We start from the raw sequence: 16,922 nt of genomic DNA, 5'->3' as shown, positions 1-16,922 counted from the left end.
CATTTTTCTTTCTATCTCCATCCTCTCCATTTTCAGTTCTTTCCCTCTTAACTCTTAAAATTTAATTTCCAAACTCTCACTGCTGAGGCCCAATCACCTGCAGTCTGGCTTACAAAAATCTTTATTTCTGTAAAATCCAAAATTCTGTTCTTGGCAGGGGGTGGGGGGGTGTTAATTCCTATCATCTAAACATTTGTTGTTAAAATGTTGTTCATTTACTCCCAAATTCCATATGTATTAAAACCACCCCACACTCCCAGACATCATCATCCTCTTAAGGAAGGTACTGTACAAAATACATGCCCATAAATTTGCATGTAGTCAATTCTAGTAAATATTTTCATTTATGGTAACTTGAATACATATTTTCATCACTTTAAAAGCTAAATGGCACGTCATTCCCCAAGGAATTCTTTCCAATGCATTATCGCCACAAAGGAAGAAAGAAGAAAATATTCCTGATGGATATTGGCTTTCCCTTGTAGTCAAGTCTATCTCCACATTTTACTTCACAGTAGACGTGTGACTCATGTGAAATTCATCGTTTCCGACTGCAGTTTCCCTGTAGCCATATCCAGAACACCAGCATAGCCCTCGTAATATTTTTAGGAAAAAATGCAGACAGATGCTGATCCAGCTCACGAGATCCAATCTCCTACCCACACTCCCCCTCCTACACCTCACTGCCTCTTTTCTCTTTCCCTCCCTTCCCAGTGGAGTGCATGGGGAAGGCTAAATGTCCAATTTTTTAGGAGTGTAATATTAAAGGCTCTGAGAAGTCCTGCAGTTAAAAAAAAAAAAAAACCTGCATTACTATGTTTACCTCAGCAATTCCTGATCTTCTTTGGCCCCAGATACAGGCTAGAAAAACTCTCTCTGAACAACCTTTTACTTAGCCCCCCTGCCAAGGACTCCTTACACTGAGACTCAGTACAGAGGAAAAGACAGAGATACTCAAACAATTCTGTACTGATGATAGTCTTTTTGTTCACAGAAACAGCACTCCTAGAGGCTAATGCCAAGAAATCAGTAAAATTATTTAAATCTTTAGGTTACTAATGGTTAAAATGGCCGTTAAAAGTCTCCCAACGTCTAAAATTAATTCCTGTAGTAAATGTCCCTACCAAAAAAAGACATACATCACACCTGTGAGTTACCGATATATAAATTCACAACTTGCTGTGATGAATGGTGGAACTGGTGGCCATTCTGATGAATTACTCTCACTCTCAGTCAAGTTCCCAGGCCATAAACATGGATTCTAATAACTGTATTTATGACTCGTATTTTACAGACAAAAATCTGAAATCAATTTATATATTTCTAATTATTACACTTCCTGTCCTCCCACTGCATAAATCTATTCTGTTCTGTAACGAGAGCTCAAAATCAAATATTCATCGGAACTTGTACTTTAAGCCTTCTACAACCCACTCAAGTGTCTTTGAACCCTGAAAGTATGTATTTTCCACCTTTTATATTACAGCTGTACCTAATTTATTAAAATCACTTAAAACATCTAAATGGCAAGCAATTCATCTCAAAAAATACTTTAAATGCTCTTAAGACCCAGTAAAATATATTCTGCAAGGGGCAGCATTCAGCTGGAGCAATCTTTAGACAAATTACTCAAATGAGAATCTACGCATTTTGGGGGTTGTCTGCATGAAGAAAATCAGGAAAAATTATTTACTACAGGGAAATCATTATGTATTTGAATAAGCCAAGAGAAAACAGAATAAAAGAGCATGGTGTACTTTTCTTACCAGGAAAAAAATACTCAATTTAAAAAAATGAAGTGTGGCTATCTCCCCATTTTAGTTACATTTTAATGATGACTACCTGTTTTATAACAAACATTTTAATTTGGAAAAACATTTTAATATAATAATTGTATTAATTAAAGAATACATTTGTAATAGGCACATACTTTCCTTTTTATAATTCAGTCTGTATTTCCATCAGAGAGATTTGAAATCCCACATCTATGCCTTGTATACAAAATGGAAACCTGAAAAATACGGTATCAATCAGAGATGCGAGACTCAAAATCTAAGAGAAAAAACTTGAAAGAAAAAGGAATAGTCCAAAATCAAAGTCTCGTATCAACACTAATGACTGAAGAGAGTTCGTTGGAATTAATCTGGAATGTGAGAAAGAATCCAGGGTAGGAGAAAGACATTACATTAATTCCAGCATTCCTTTGGGGAGAAAAGAGCTTCCTGTACAACCTGCACCATAAACAGGCATCTGGGTTTGAGTTCCAAACTACAGGGACCAAGAGAGCTGGATTAACACACATGGAAAACATAACTGAAATGGATACATCAATTCTTGGATAAGGTGTTATCGTTCAAATTTTTAAACAGACTATTTCTGGGTCACCCTGGCATATGAATGACCTTGCTTGCACCTTTTCAACCTCTCAGTAGAACCACCATAGGAGTGTCAGGATAAATATATTAGATCTTGGTATATTTAATCTTCTAAGTCACTATCACTGATAATGAGATTTCATTTTCAGAACAGAAAAGGGAAAAGATACTTTCAGTTCCCTGGGGGCAGTAACCACATGAATATGTCTTTACATCTAAACATGAACAAGAGGGCTTGGCACACAGAAGGTGGTAATAATCATCGGCTCTGTGGGGAGTTAAAAGTACAGATACATACATACACACTTACGCCCGCCTCCACAATATAATTTTTGTTTAGGCCATAAACAGAAGGCAAGGAAGGAATCCATTCTGGGAGGAATTTGTGGCCATTATTACAACATTTACATAACTGGTATCAAACATTAAGCTGCTGACACTTGACGAAAAGCTGCATCATGATGATCTGTCAGTCACCATTCAGAGCTCTATTTTTCTTTCTACTCCCTTTGTTAAAAGTGATCATTTAAGAAATGTGCTATGTCCTGCTCAGCTTTCAAGTGACTTGACAAGGTTCACACCAGGTAACTAAATTTTCTCATGGTGCTCCAGCAGCTCGATCAGCTTATTCTGGAGGGTCCCTTCATGGTTAGCTATACTAAGACAGATATTATTTCATAACAGCCTCTTAGATCAAAAGGACTGACACGTGCAGTAGTCACCAGGGACCTCAAAAATAAAACAATAATAATAAAAGCCATCTCACCGCCTCTTCACTGCAGCTCGGCTCACATCCATCGCTTCCCAGGACACGAGAAGCGGGCTTTCACCATGACCGGAGTTGTGATGCGTTCCTTTGCGATTTCACGCCAAGACTCCTGGAATGGTCAACTTGCTAGGCTTTCCATTTCAACTGTCGAGTCTCCAGAGAGGACTGAACACCACACCACTCACTTGATTCTGTAATCGCTTAGCCAACCTGTACAACAGGGTCTGCTGCATTCCTGCCACAGAACACTTGCTCCATTAAGGAAATGGATCAGTAAGTGACCAGAAAGGTGGAACTCTCAGAGCATCATGGCGACAGACTGCGCAAACGCAAGGCACTCTGCTGAGCCTCTAGAATGGGGTTTCTCAACCTGGACACTATGTACATTTGGGGCCAGATAATTCTTTCTCGTGGGGGCTCTGCTGTGTATGGTTAAAACACTGAGCAGCATCCTGGGTTACTCGAGGTTCTAGAGTAAGTCCCAACTAAATAAGCAAGTGATTCTAGGCATACCATTTAACCTTTCCGAGTTCCATCGTCTCCTCTCTTCCCTCTGCCTGGAATGCCTGCCCCACACATCCATGCAGCTCAGTCCCTCATTATGTGCAAGTCCCTCCCCAAATATCCCCTCATCAGAGAGGCCATCTCTGGCTTCCCCTTCTAAAACAGCACCACTCTCCCCTTCATGACTCTGCATGGCCTTACCTTACTTTCTCATTGTATTAACTGATGAGATTACATATTATTTTGTGCATGCCTCACTGTCAGTCTCCACCAGGTAAAAATAGAATTTTGTTTGTTCTGTTCTCTGTTGTAGCCCCAGTACCTAGAACCGAACCTGCCTCATGGCCAGTGTTTGAGAAATACGCTTTCAGTGAATGAGTCAACAAACTGAAGGCTAGTGAGACGAAGACAGACAGACAGACAGACACTCAGACGCGCGTGTGCGCACACACACACACTCACTATCACTATCACTCTCTCTCTCTCTCACTCACTGTCAGTCTCTGATTTATTTAGCTAAAGATACAGAACCTCAGCAAAATGTATGCTTAGGGGCATAAATCCCCGAGACCACCGAGGGGAAAGGAGGTCTACATGGGGCCCTTCTAGATTTGAGAAGTTTGTACACTTGGGGCATATGCAAGTTTTCAAGAAGATCTTAAACCAACATCCACACCTAATGCTTTCCATATAGAAGAATGTCTACATGGTTGTCCCACTTCCAAACTTATCTCCAGGGGCTAGGAGGGCCGGCAGGGAGACAGTTGTCACTGCTCAGGAGAGGTCTCTGATTTGCTCCACAGGAAGCCACTTCCCCACAGAGGCTTCCCTTTCTGCAAAAAGGGCACAGCTCAGAAGGCTGGTTTGAACAATGAAGACATACAAAGCAATTAGCCCAGGGCCCAAGACAGAGTCAGTCCTCAGTGAGAGCTACCTGCTGCCTTCTCAGCGTCTAAAGCCTCTGAACAGCACTACGAGTGGAGGCTTCTGCAAAGACGGAAGAACTCTAAAGGGCAGCCATTTGTGGCTCCCAAGAACCTGAAATTTAACTAGTGTGATTTTTATTTAATTTTAATTAATTTAAATGTAAATAGCCATGTGTAACCAGTGGTGACAGTACAACCGTACAACCCCGAATACTGTAAAGGACCCCAAATTCATGGAGATTTCTTATTTTATTTACAACCACGGCAGGCTACTGAAATCAAAAACTCTTTTCAAAAGTACAGACATTTCTTTTCTGAACCTTCTTCCCTTATTAAGTGCCATGAGGTTGCTTCGCTTTTAAGAGCTGGGAAAGTCAGCCAAGGGGAGTGGGCACAAGGGCTGCTTGTCCCACGGCCCAGCCCCTGCTGCTTCTAAGTACAGCCTGACTGGTCTCAGGCAATCATGCCCATCCCCATGTTCTTGCCAGTGGCTGGGTTAAGAACAAACAGGTGATTCAGTTCTGACCAATGAGACAGAAGAGTTAACAGGCCAAGGGGACGGTGCTTTGAGGAATGTTTTACTTGCTCTTAAACAGAGACACAAGAAAAGAATACACTCTCTTCTTTCTCAGGACTTTATACCTCCGCATTTGACCTCTGGAACTGAAGTCCTATTAAAGCCTTGAGGAAAGTGTTTCTAAGTGCAAAGCCTACCAGCTAAGGATGGCAAAACAGAAACAACACAAAGTATACCTTAAAGATGGCAGAATGCAAAGATGCAGCCTGGTGGCGCCCTGCCTCTAGAGACCTATGCTAAGATATAAATTGTCCTGATTATTAAGATAGGAGAGTCAGGAGGTCTTTTCCAGGGGCTAGAAAGGGTAACTGATACAAAAACAAATCCTTAAACACGCTCCTGGAGATGACCTCGGTGTGAATTTGGGAGAAAAATCATGCTAATACTGCCAGCCAGGAGCACTCAGATGACAAAAGCAGCTAATCTTGACTGGTCCTCCCTGGCACAGCAAGCACATGGTCCAATTGGCCGTATGTGTTGAAACTTCCTTTTCACACCCTAGTGGATGGTGAGAGAAAGGGCAATCTTTACACAGAAAGGATGTTATAAGATAGCTCGTTAGGAGGTGGTGGAAGAATGTAAAAGCCACAGGACCTTCAAAAGTGTCAAAATCACTTCCCAGGAGGAGAGTGTGGACTACGTACTTCACAACAGTGAGGAGAAAATACCTCCCATTATCACAGCGAGCCCCAGAGGCAAAAACACACCGCAAATGGCTTTTCTCTCATCTCTGCGGATACTCCTCCAACAGCCTAGCTAGTGGAGGCTCGTATTTCATTTTCCTACTAAAATTTCTCAACAACCAATCAATACCAAATGTACTAATGGCATGCACTCCCTGCTCAAAGGAAGACCGCTGTCCTAACACTTGGAACGAGGGGAAAGGGTGGGACAGAGACAAACGAGCTCCAGGAGGGAAAGAGGCCAACCATAATTGGGGCAGAGCGACTAAATGATACCTTTGGGAGCAGCAAATTTTCATGCAGCTTCAAGAAGGAGCTTGTTTTCCTCCCAGGGAACAGCCTTCAGACTGGGAGAATGTGGACTAACACAAACAGGAAATGTGGATCAAGTGGTTTTCACAAACCTAGGGAGGATCTCAAGGTCAACTAAATTCAGGAAGTGGGCCGCGGGGCATGATGCATACCTTAAAACGCCCTCAGTGGCCCCGCTTTGACTCTCTGAAATTCCCTCCATCACAGTAAGCAGGGATGATGCGTAAAACATTTAACAAATCAGAGGCAATAAGCACTGACAACGGATGGAGGCGGGTGGATGCAACGGTCCACCGTTCAATTCTGAAGACCCTAAAACAGGAGGAGTGGCTGGGGAGGTGACATGGGGAAATTCCGCGTGACTGTACCAGTGTGCACTGATGACTCTTAATAATGTATATGGCTGTACCAGAAGAAGGACATACAATGAGCTATACTTTTTGAAAATTAGGACACTAAATATTTTCCCTAGTGGTTAAGCCAATTCAAGAAACTATATTCTTTGTGATTTTTCACATCACCCATATAGGTTGACTGTATGACACCCAAGAGGCTTCTCAATCCTTCCAAGATGGTGACACCTGCTCCAGAGAAGACTTATCTCATCATATCAGAACACCAGCTGTACAAATGCTGAGTTCAATTTTTTCCTTAAAATGGCTCAGTTTTTATAAAATCTTACATATAGAATTAATAGGAAACTTACACCAAAACAGAAAACAAGGGGTACCAGGAAATAATGAAAGCCACAAGATCAAATTTTGAAATAATCTCCCAGCTGAAGGTGTTGGGCATGACCTGTCTGTTTTTAAAAAGTGATACTGGCAAGTGGCAGAGAAGTGTTAAACACCTATTGGCACCAAACTGTGAGTTTCTCCTTGATAAAGAACTCAAGAAGAAATGATTTTACTATGCTAAGGTCAAGTACTTATACCACAGAAGAGTCATTCTTCACATGACTTAAAATTACATTTAATGCTACACTCACAGAAAACATTATTTATTATACACTGTAGAATTACTAATGAAAAGCAAGGATTCTGAAAGCTACCAGAAAGCATTTGTCAAGATGGCAAGATTCTACGTTAGATACATACCACTCAGTTGTTTTTTTAACCTAAACAAGGTCTTAATTACATGACAGAAAATTTATGTAAATGAAACAGACAACAGGTTAAATTTTAACAGCAAGAAAGACAACCAAGAAGACACACTAGCCTTAATGCTACTGATCTTCAATTCAACAGGATCATGGGACACTGCCAGCTGAGAGACGGAGATGAGGTTAATTTCAGGATCATTTAACAAACCGTGGAAGGTCATCATGCCCACTTTGCACTGGAGGAATACTCAAGGTGGACTGACCACAACAGGGCCATGTAAGACTTAAGACTTTTGCTCAGGTACAAGATGACACTGGGCCATGTAAACTGAGTTCCCATTTGTATTTAAACAAACAGAAAATCGTATCTTTAAGCACACATTAGACACATATTCCAGCTATATAACAGCAAGACTAAATGTTCAAAAGCCAATGAAACCTAGTAAGTTTTCTCTTACAGTTATATTGCTACAAGGCCCATCCCACCAAGAGAAGAGACAAATCAGGAATAAGAGTGTAGTTCAACTTAATAATTTCTACAAGGCAAAAGCCAATAAAATGTTACTCACATGATATATATAAATGATATCTTACTTGCCAAAAAAAAAAAAAAACTCCACGTAACAGAGCTTAACAATATCCAAAGGGAATGACAGAATGCTCCCCTGTTTTATATAGTCAGAGAGTGGGTTTTATGAACCGAATCGGATATAATAAATGAGTACCATTTTGTTAGGTTACAAAGTAAGATGGGTAGCCTTTAAGTAAATCACCCAGCGCACCCAGAGCAAATCAGTGCTCTCCAATTATTAAGCACATATAAGGCTAGGTATATTTTTCCTTCGAATCTTTGAACTAATCACGTCCCTCCACCCTCCCACACTCACCCCACCTCTGCCCCAGAGAAGCTAGCTTTAAAGGAGAGACTATCATCCTTTCAAATATTATGACCAGGAAAAAAGATGTTTGACTTTGATCTATCACAGATATGAAAAATATATACTTATAGATAACTCTGTGAATGCCTTCTGTAGACCCGCTAAATTTATAGATTACTACATATTAAGATTTATGTTATTATCAAAGCAAATATTGACCTTACCTCTGCCTGGGTCAATATTTACTGCTTTGCTCAATAAATCTTGATGTTCATTTTTGAACTGAGTCAATGTAAGTTCATTAATTTCTGCATGGTTCATATCAGCATTTTATAAAATTTGAAATGCCAGTAAAAATGTTTCACCTAAAAAATTTAGATATAGCCAATTAAAGAGACAAAAAGGCTTTTGTTTTCCTTTTAGTTTTTTTTTTCTTCTTTCTCTTCCCTCAAAACTGTTACAAAGAAAACTGCCTGAATTCAATATAATTCAGCCATCTATTATGAAATAAAGGGATTATTTTGGGAAATATTATGAACGTACTGGTATAAGAAATCAAAGTGTTCCAGATACACTTCTATACGATATTAAAGTATTACAGAAATATAAATGTAAAAAAGCAATAGCCCTCAGTTCTCCATGGTAACAATTTACTTATGCATACAGTCTCCAGACGTCTCAGCTCTATTCACTGCTGGGATCTCATCACTCAAATAATTTTTATACATCTTGTAGCTCAATCTATTTCATTTCAGTAGATGTTTAGTAAGCATTTCATCATAAGGATGTACGAAAATTACCCAAGTCCCTACTGTTGGTAATTCAGGCTGTTAGACTTACGACGCCAAACTGGGTATGTGCACACGTGTCTGAAAGACACATTCCTCGAAGCAGAAGTGCTGGATCAAAGACCACCGGTATTTAACATCCTCACAGATACTGCCAAAGAACCCTCGAAAAGGACTCCAAGAACCCACTACCGGCAGAGCCAATTTAAAACCCAGACTCTCAGCCTTTGATTTCCCCATGTTTTAAATGTCCCATTATAGCAACAATTTAAATTGTTAGCCCTTGATACCAACCCAGCAGTGAACAGTATTTCATCTTCCTAATACACTTTTTCCAAGGGTCACAAGGACCCTGAGGAACGTATTGATGTCCTCTTACAACCTACAGCCGCATCCATTAGCTTTACAAACACCTGCGAAACCATCTCCAGGGAGAGGATGCTAAGGAACTTGAGAACTCGAGTAGCAAGAATTAGAACAAAGGTAAAAAGATAAAGAACACATCTTTAAGATGCTAGAATAAATCTCTCTCAAACAGCAGAGGAGAAAAAAAGCCAAATTTTGCACTGAAAATTGTTCAGGGTACCTTAAACATATGGCACCACATTTTTCTCTTTTATACATGGAGTCCTATCAGCATGTGACCATATGTGTTTTCTGTCACCTGATCTATCCTTGTAATCACAGACCAAGCGTAAAAGAAAAAAAAAGAGTACCTATAGGAAAAAAAAAACAGCTTGTCCCACACAATGTATTCCCTACCTTGATAGCCCTCCTACTCCAAAACATTAAGGTAAGAACAGGAAGATACAAAGATTAATTAAACACAAAGGTTCTGCTCAAGGAACATAACGTCTAAAGGATGTGAGAATATGGACAAAACAGCACACCATGTCTTAACAGGTTCAAGTGCAATTTTTTTTATCTTTAGAACCAACCCACAGTTCCTCATTTACTCATTTTAAATTAAATGCAATGCCAGATTCAATCATCCTGGGGATCATCCCAGACAATTCATTTTGCTTTCTCTTCTCCGTACTAATGGTAATGAATTCCCATGGGCTCTTTCCTTCTCTCTCTCTCTCTCTCAAATCCCTGATGATACAACCCTGTCGCTTCTCAGAGTTTCTCATCCTGCCCTCTCCTCCCGGTGACTGATCCCTACCCGTACAACCAGTGGTCTGACTCGGACACAACTCTTCAGTGACTCTCTCTCACCCTCAGAAAGACGTTCTAGGTCACTAGCAGAATTCTGTTAAAACCCTTCAGGGTCCATCCCCAATACCCTGCAGTATTCCCTTAACTTGCTCCACTCCACCCCATGCTCCAGACGGACTGAGCTGCTCCCGGCTCCCTAATCACGGCCAGATCATTTCACACCTCCAGGTTCTGCACATCCTGGCAAACACCTGCCCGTCTTTAATGGCTGCGATCTGGCAGCAGCAATTCTGAGGAGTTTCTCTGGCCCCTCCCACGATAGCACAACACTTACTGAATGGCATACAGTAAGCAACTAGCAAGTGTATCGAAAGAATAAACAAATAACTTCTACTTAAAAGCTCTAAGTAGGTGAACAGGGAATTGTAGAGAAGATAGAAATTAATTGTGAAAAATAACGGGGAGACTGATGAGTTGAGAGACAGTGGGATCAGGCTAAGCGTCAAGGTAGAGATACCTCTGAGCTGGGACTTGGCAGAATGAATCTCCAGGCTAACTCCTCCCCAGTTCCCTCAGATCAGAAGGTCTCTGTTGCAAAGGGGATGTCTCTGGGGAAACGATTCCCTTAGGAGACTTCGTGGGCAGCATTAAGAGAGGGGCAAATAACATGACAATACTAGCATTAAACTTTGAGGTTCTTCAGTGGCTTCTATTCTTCTAATGACAAAAGCAGACTTCAGGTGGCATGTATATTTTGCTTTACCCTGTATAGACACTATTAAAAATAGGCATGGAAAAATTATTTTAGGAATTTAATTATATCTTGAAGTTCACCAGGGGAGCTTGTTACTTTAAAGGATCCAACAGCGAAACCTTTTGTAAATCACCCACTAATTTATCTGGATTTCATGGCAGGATCCCCTCAGTGAGTTCCCCAGCACAGACTCTGGCAACTCATTTATCCATCCATCCATTCATCCACTTGAAAAATATGTACCAAACATCTACAAAATGAGATAGTCTGGCACACAGCAGGAAAAACAAGGAATTATAAGCTATAATCCTTGTTCTCAAAAACTCTACATTTAGCTGGGGAAATGAGACACATAGCTACACATACACACATACATACGTGTTATAAAGCAAGATGCTCATAAAAATACTGTAGTGCAGTGGCATATAATTAAGAGCCATCCCAGGTGACTACATACATCACCACCAATTCTCAAAGCCATCCTGCAAAGTATGTCCTTTTACCTCCATTTTACAGCTGAGCAAGTCATCAAACCCCAGGACAATGAGAAACGACCTTGGATCTCTCCTCCCACAAGTTCCTGGCCACAAAAGGAATGCCTCTCAGAATAATCCTGGTTGACCTTCACCCAGTGCAACACCAGACACTTCTTGCAAGGAATTCTGGTCGCTGCATGTCTCAATTTGGGATTCGTCTAACAATGTGAAATGTCCCCCTTATACTGATTCACAGAATCTTTCTACACAAAAGGAACATGAGATAGAGGTTATTAAAAATGCAGAAAACCAAATAGGGTAAGTTAAAAAGAGGTGGGAGGAGAAACCACCACCTGTTTTTTTCCAAGTCTTTTGAGGGGGAGGAGAGAAAACAGAGAGCTCTATAAAAATGCCTCAGATTTCCACTTGAACTTGCTCCAAATTCATCTCTCATTTCCCTTTCCGGCAACGATGACCTACCTAGCATGTGTTACTTTTCGTGTAATAATTACAGAAGTTCTGGGCGAACTCCAAAATTCATGAGCTGTCATCACCTCAAGTAACACAGAAAACTATCTGTATCACAGTTAAGAAAACTGACAGAAAAGAAAATGTTTTATTATTTCCAATGAGATATTCGTATTTAAACTCTAGCTTTTATTTTTGTTCAGTGTAATTCTACATAAAATACATCAATAGGTCTTTCCCTCTTTTTCCCCTTTCTTGGTACAAGGAAAATAAGTCCAAAGATGTAAAGTAATCTTGATATTACACTGCTATTATTAAGTTAATAAATAATATTTTACATTTATATTCCACTCCGTATCTTTTATGCATGATATTTTCATGCTTAACTCAGATTTTACGACTTCTTTCTACAGTAGAAAAAAACTAAGAACCAGAGAGAGAACTTACAGTCACATGAGCACAATGGGACCAAAACACCTGTCTCCGGGCTCCTCTAGGCTAAAGCTGTAGGTATGGTCACAATGGCATAGTTTGATAAGCCTACAGAAGTAAAATTTTTTAGCATTTCAAATATGAAAATAGGATGTAAGCATTATCCAAGGTGATTTAGTGAAATTGAAATAACATGGCGAATTCTAAAGTGAAAAGTGACGGAAACGTTACTGAAATGCTATCATAACCTTGAAACAAGCTCTCCACAGCTCACTTATGCAACTCTCCTCAAGTGACTGCGGGGGACGCCACCGGAGTAATCAGTTCAGCATCATTCACCAAACCCCACCGTGTACACGAAGGCAACCTAATGAGCAGGGCACCAGAGCCAGGGGGGCCCCAGGACCGCCGACACTCGCTCCTCCCCAGGAGCCGTCTGCTAAAGCACCTCACTCCCTGGTCTTTGTTCCTCTCAAGTGCTTTGCAAAAGGAGGACCACCAGAATCACTATGAATGCGACCTAGAACACTTGCCGGGGACATTTCAGCTCAAGGGAAATGCAAGACCAGAGAGAGACAGAGAGAGATGTTCCAAATCTCTGAACAGCTTTGTTTATGAGTCAGGCTAGTATCTGCTCAAAAACTCAAGTTGTATCAGTGTGAACAGGAGTTGGCAAACTTTTCTGTAAAGGGCCAAATAATAATATTCTAGGCTTTTTGGTCAAAGGTCTATGTGGCAACTACTCAACTCCGCAGTTGTAACACAAAAGCAGCCATCAACAATGGCCAAAGGAATGGACGTGGTTGTCTTCCAACACAACTTCACTCACAAAAACAGGTGGTGTGGTGTGCAGCTTGCCAAGCAAGCCCTGAACGTAAGGATAGTTTGCTTAACCCTAATCCCAAATTCCGAATGGGCAATTCTTAGGCATTAAGACTCACAGAACGTAGCTAGCTTAGCTCTCAGTATTACCTAGTGATCACCCACTGTCAATAAGAGCCACTCACTGAGAACTCCAGTAAGAATGATATCAATAGTATCAAAAGCAATAATAGTGTCAAATCAGCAGGAAGTAATATTAGGTACTTAATGCTACAGATTTGTTAAATTTTTCACACACATCATCTCATGTTATTCCCATTAACAGCTCCACGAGGAAAGTGCTAGTAATTATTCGTTTAAAGATGGGGAGACTAAGGCTCCAAGCAGTTAAATGCTCTCTTAACACCATAGACGTATTAAGAGATAAAACTTAGATTTGAACCAGTCTACCTACATGACTTTGAAATTCAGACTCTCATAAACAATACTCACCCCCAAAGCATCAAGGCTATTATTTTAGGAAGAACTAAAACAGATTCGTGCATTAGAGGCATGAGATTAAAATCTGGGCCATTAGAAGTGGCCAGCTTCTTTTTTGCCGAGTGTAAAACCATTTCCCTCTACAAACAACAAGACTTTCTTTTGGCAATCCCACTTTTCAAGAAACATTTCCTCATGGAGATACATACTGTAGCTAATAGTCTGATGTCTAGTTTACTGTGGTTTTAAGGCCATGGTCTCAAGTACCAAAAGTAACAGGTAACTCTTATCTCTTCCTGCCCTCTCTTGTCTATTCGCCAAGGAGTATCTCTGATGGACCCCAAGTCTTCTTGACATAAGAACCAGTACTCCACCACTTCACCACTGATACCATGAAATTTTCAAGATGTTTAAAGCATAGGGACTATAACCCATCAACTGATACCTCTCTCATTCTTCTCTTTTTACTTTTATTTTGCCCATTATGCCTAGCAAATGACTTCACTGGTTATTCCAAACTCGCCTATATATGTGTATGTGTGTGTATATTCTGGGGGATTCTTCAGTTCTGCCCCGATTCCAGAAAAAAATCAACTAAAACAGGGGTTAACAAACTATGACCTGTAGATCCAATTGGCTGCCTATTCAAAAAGGGTGTGCTCAGAGCAGGGGGCCTAAAGAAATGGCTCCTCTGTCTATAACACACCCAAGAGGAATCTGGGTTCACTGTGACAAGGGGCACAAAAGTTGGGGCCTTCCTATCAACACATACCCTACACATGTCCCCCTGTACCTCCACCCAGCTGCTGAGCAGGACCAGTGGGACAGGGCTCAATACTGGAAGAAAGCCACAGTGTTTAGTGGGGGGATTTGCAAGCCTTCCCAGTCCATGCATGGGTGGGCCATGAGTGGTCTTATAGACATGAAGGCTTTGAACCTCTTTTCAAGGGAAAAAAGAGATTCCATATGCCATTCTGGAGGACAAAAGTTTTTTAGAGCAGTAAAAATACTTTATATGACATTTTAATAATGGATATCTTTGTCATTATATTTTTGTCCAAACTAAGGTGAACTGTGGGCTTTGGTGATTATGATGTGTCAAAGCCCGTTCATCCTTAAAAATAAAAAAGTACCACTCTGAAAAATAAAAATAATGACTATGCATATGTGTGGAGACAGAGTATATGGGAAGTTTCTGTACCTTCCTGTCAATTTTGTTGTAAATCTAAAACTGCCAAAAAAATCAAAAGTCTTAAAAACAAGAAAACTCAGATGTTTCTGGCAAAACTTTGGTTTCAGTTATATACTTATTATTGTGTGTGTGTGTGTGTGTGTGCTGGATTGTGGTGTAAAACATGTTATAGGTCAAAAAAGTTTGCAATCCACTACAGTTAAGTTACATTGGCAAGTAAAAGCAAAAATTAACCTCAAAATATACATATATGTAAAATATTTCTGACACAAAAATTGTAAGTTCAAATTTCTTTGTTCATAAATACATTTTTATCAGAACACATCCACGTTGTCCATCTATCGACACCTGCTTTTGCAAGACAAAGGCAGGGTGGAGTAGCTAGCTGCAAGAGACGCTATGCTCTGCAAGGCCTAAGATATTTACGACAGGGATCTTTACATAAAAGCACACCAACCCCCTGAAACTGAATTATTAGCCCTCCCACCAACACAAGCAGTTTCCAAATGCAGACACAATGCATTCCAGAAACACGAAATGCAAACTCATTAAGTCCACCAGAGTTAAGGATGTAAACACCTCCTCCACCACAAAGATTGCACCAATCGTGCCCATTCTTACCTCAGGAATGGGGAAAGTTTTAGGCCCTTCATTCCTTCACTGCCATTTACAACTGGAGATGCTGATGGGATATAATTTCCAATTTCCCAGCAGCGTTATTACTTTACCTTGATGAACTGTAAACAGCAGGCCACTTTATGCCTCTTCCTAACTGGTATCAGAGCCACAGAGTACAAAATAATAAATTTTCGCTGGGTTTCTTGGCAAGGAGCTATATATATGTGTAATTTCAGCCTTCATCTCCCAATTTCCTTCATTTATCAGAAATGGTGACAAAAAAGACTCTAATTAGATAATTCTAATCACAGCAAACAGGATGTGATGGAAGACTTCAGAATCACTATCTGTTCCTTGCAAAACAAAACAGATAGGCTCTTCTCCCAGCAGGGGCAGGAGATTTATCAATAGACAAAAGGATGCAAAAAGCCAATAGATAAGGTGTAATTAAAGATCAGGCCTATACATTTTACACTGACAAAAATTTAATAGGATTCACAGGTGGAAATTCAGCGTTTAAAACTAGAGTATCATTATGAAAAGAATACCTTTCAGTTCTGTAGGCAACAACATTGCATAATACACAGATTTGTTATTAGGATGAATACTCCATGCCTCCAAGCACTTTCATACAAAAATTTGAACTATTCAGTGCTAGAGTGATTTGCAAAGTGGTCTATCTTCTTCAAGCATTCCTTCTTAATTAGCTCCAATACATTTTCCATATATTGTTCAGCACCAAATTGTCTTTCAGAAATAATAATCCACCTATCTCATTTTGGGTAGTTGTCAGAAACACAATCCAAAGAGTTCTATGTATTCTTGTAGGCTTTTTTTTTTTTTTTGGCCCCTTAAAATGTATAGAAAACTATTTCCAATGTAACATTCAACAGTTTGTAACAACGTTCTCTTTTCTTCACTGGCTCAAAGGCTAAAAGTGAAAATAAAAATAAATGGAACTACAGAAATACGGTAGCGGGCTGAAATATACTTAACTAACAAGACGCAATTGGAAAATACAGTTGCATTCCTGAAATTCAAGCATAATCGGTCGTTTTGATATGTCGTGCTTTGTAATATTTAGCAGCCATTTAGCAACCCAAGACTAGGCGTGTATTTTCCACTCTCTAAAATCACAGCCGCTGGGAAAAGCAAAGAAAAAGCCGCATCTCTCGGAAAATTACAAGTTTGGTACAATAACTCATTAACAAGCAAAGTTCAGAAATAAATGCAAATTGAGGAGGGGAGCAGGTGGGAGAGAGAAATTAAGGTATTCATAACCTTGAGGAAAAACAAGCTAGAATATTCCAACTTTTAGTGAACTACAAAAGGTTCGAACAAACAGAAATCAGGCGTGAAAGTGATTAAAAATCGTGCTTTCAAGTGCATTTAATGGGCTGTTAACTGACCTGTGAGACTCTGGTCAGAACAAGCCAACTTACCCGAGTAGGCCCAGTACGGGTCGCCGGAGGCCTTGCGCCTGCGGATCTGCGCGGAGCTGCCCTGTCTGTTCTCGTGCGGCGCCCCCACGTAGCCTTCTGTCAACGCTGGAAAACAGGGAGAGCTGCCGTGAGTCAAGATCACCACCCGCCCGACCCAGGAAAGGTG

At 40.4% G+C, this 16,922-nt stretch overlaps 1 protein-coding gene and 1 non-coding gene across 6 annotated transcripts in view; one reads left to right on the top strand and one right to left on the bottom strand.

Moving 5' to 3' along the window:
• PTPRG (protein tyrosine phosphatase receptor type G) overlaps positions 1-16,922 on the bottom strand; it is a 658,718-nt gene that overhangs the window by 480,871 nt on the left and 160,925 nt on the right. For all 5 annotated transcript variants that reach the window (XM_015236580.3, XM_072941596.1, XM_015236598.3 and 2 more), the window contains exon 2: positions 16,757-16,861. In XM_015236580.3, coding sequence (XP_015092066.2) covers positions 16,757-16,861 — 105 coding nt within the window. The remainder of the gene's footprint in view (positions 1-16,756; positions 16,862-16,922) is intronic.
• Positions 14,156-14,285, top strand: LOC116284077 (small nucleolar RNA SNORA11). The gene has a single exon (XR_012060830.1). It is a non-coding gene; the product is annotated as a small nucleolar RNA SNORA11 (small nucleolar RNA).

The sequence above is a fragment of the Vicugna pacos genome, chromosome 17, assembly GCF_048564905.1.
Source record: "Vicugna pacos chromosome 17, VicPac4, whole genome shotgun sequence".
NCBI lineage: Eukaryota > Metazoa > Chordata > Mammalia > Artiodactyla > Camelidae > Vicugna > Vicugna pacos.
The sequence above is the reverse complement of the archived record's forward strand: the minus strand, read 5'-3'. Positions and strand labels throughout refer to the sequence as shown.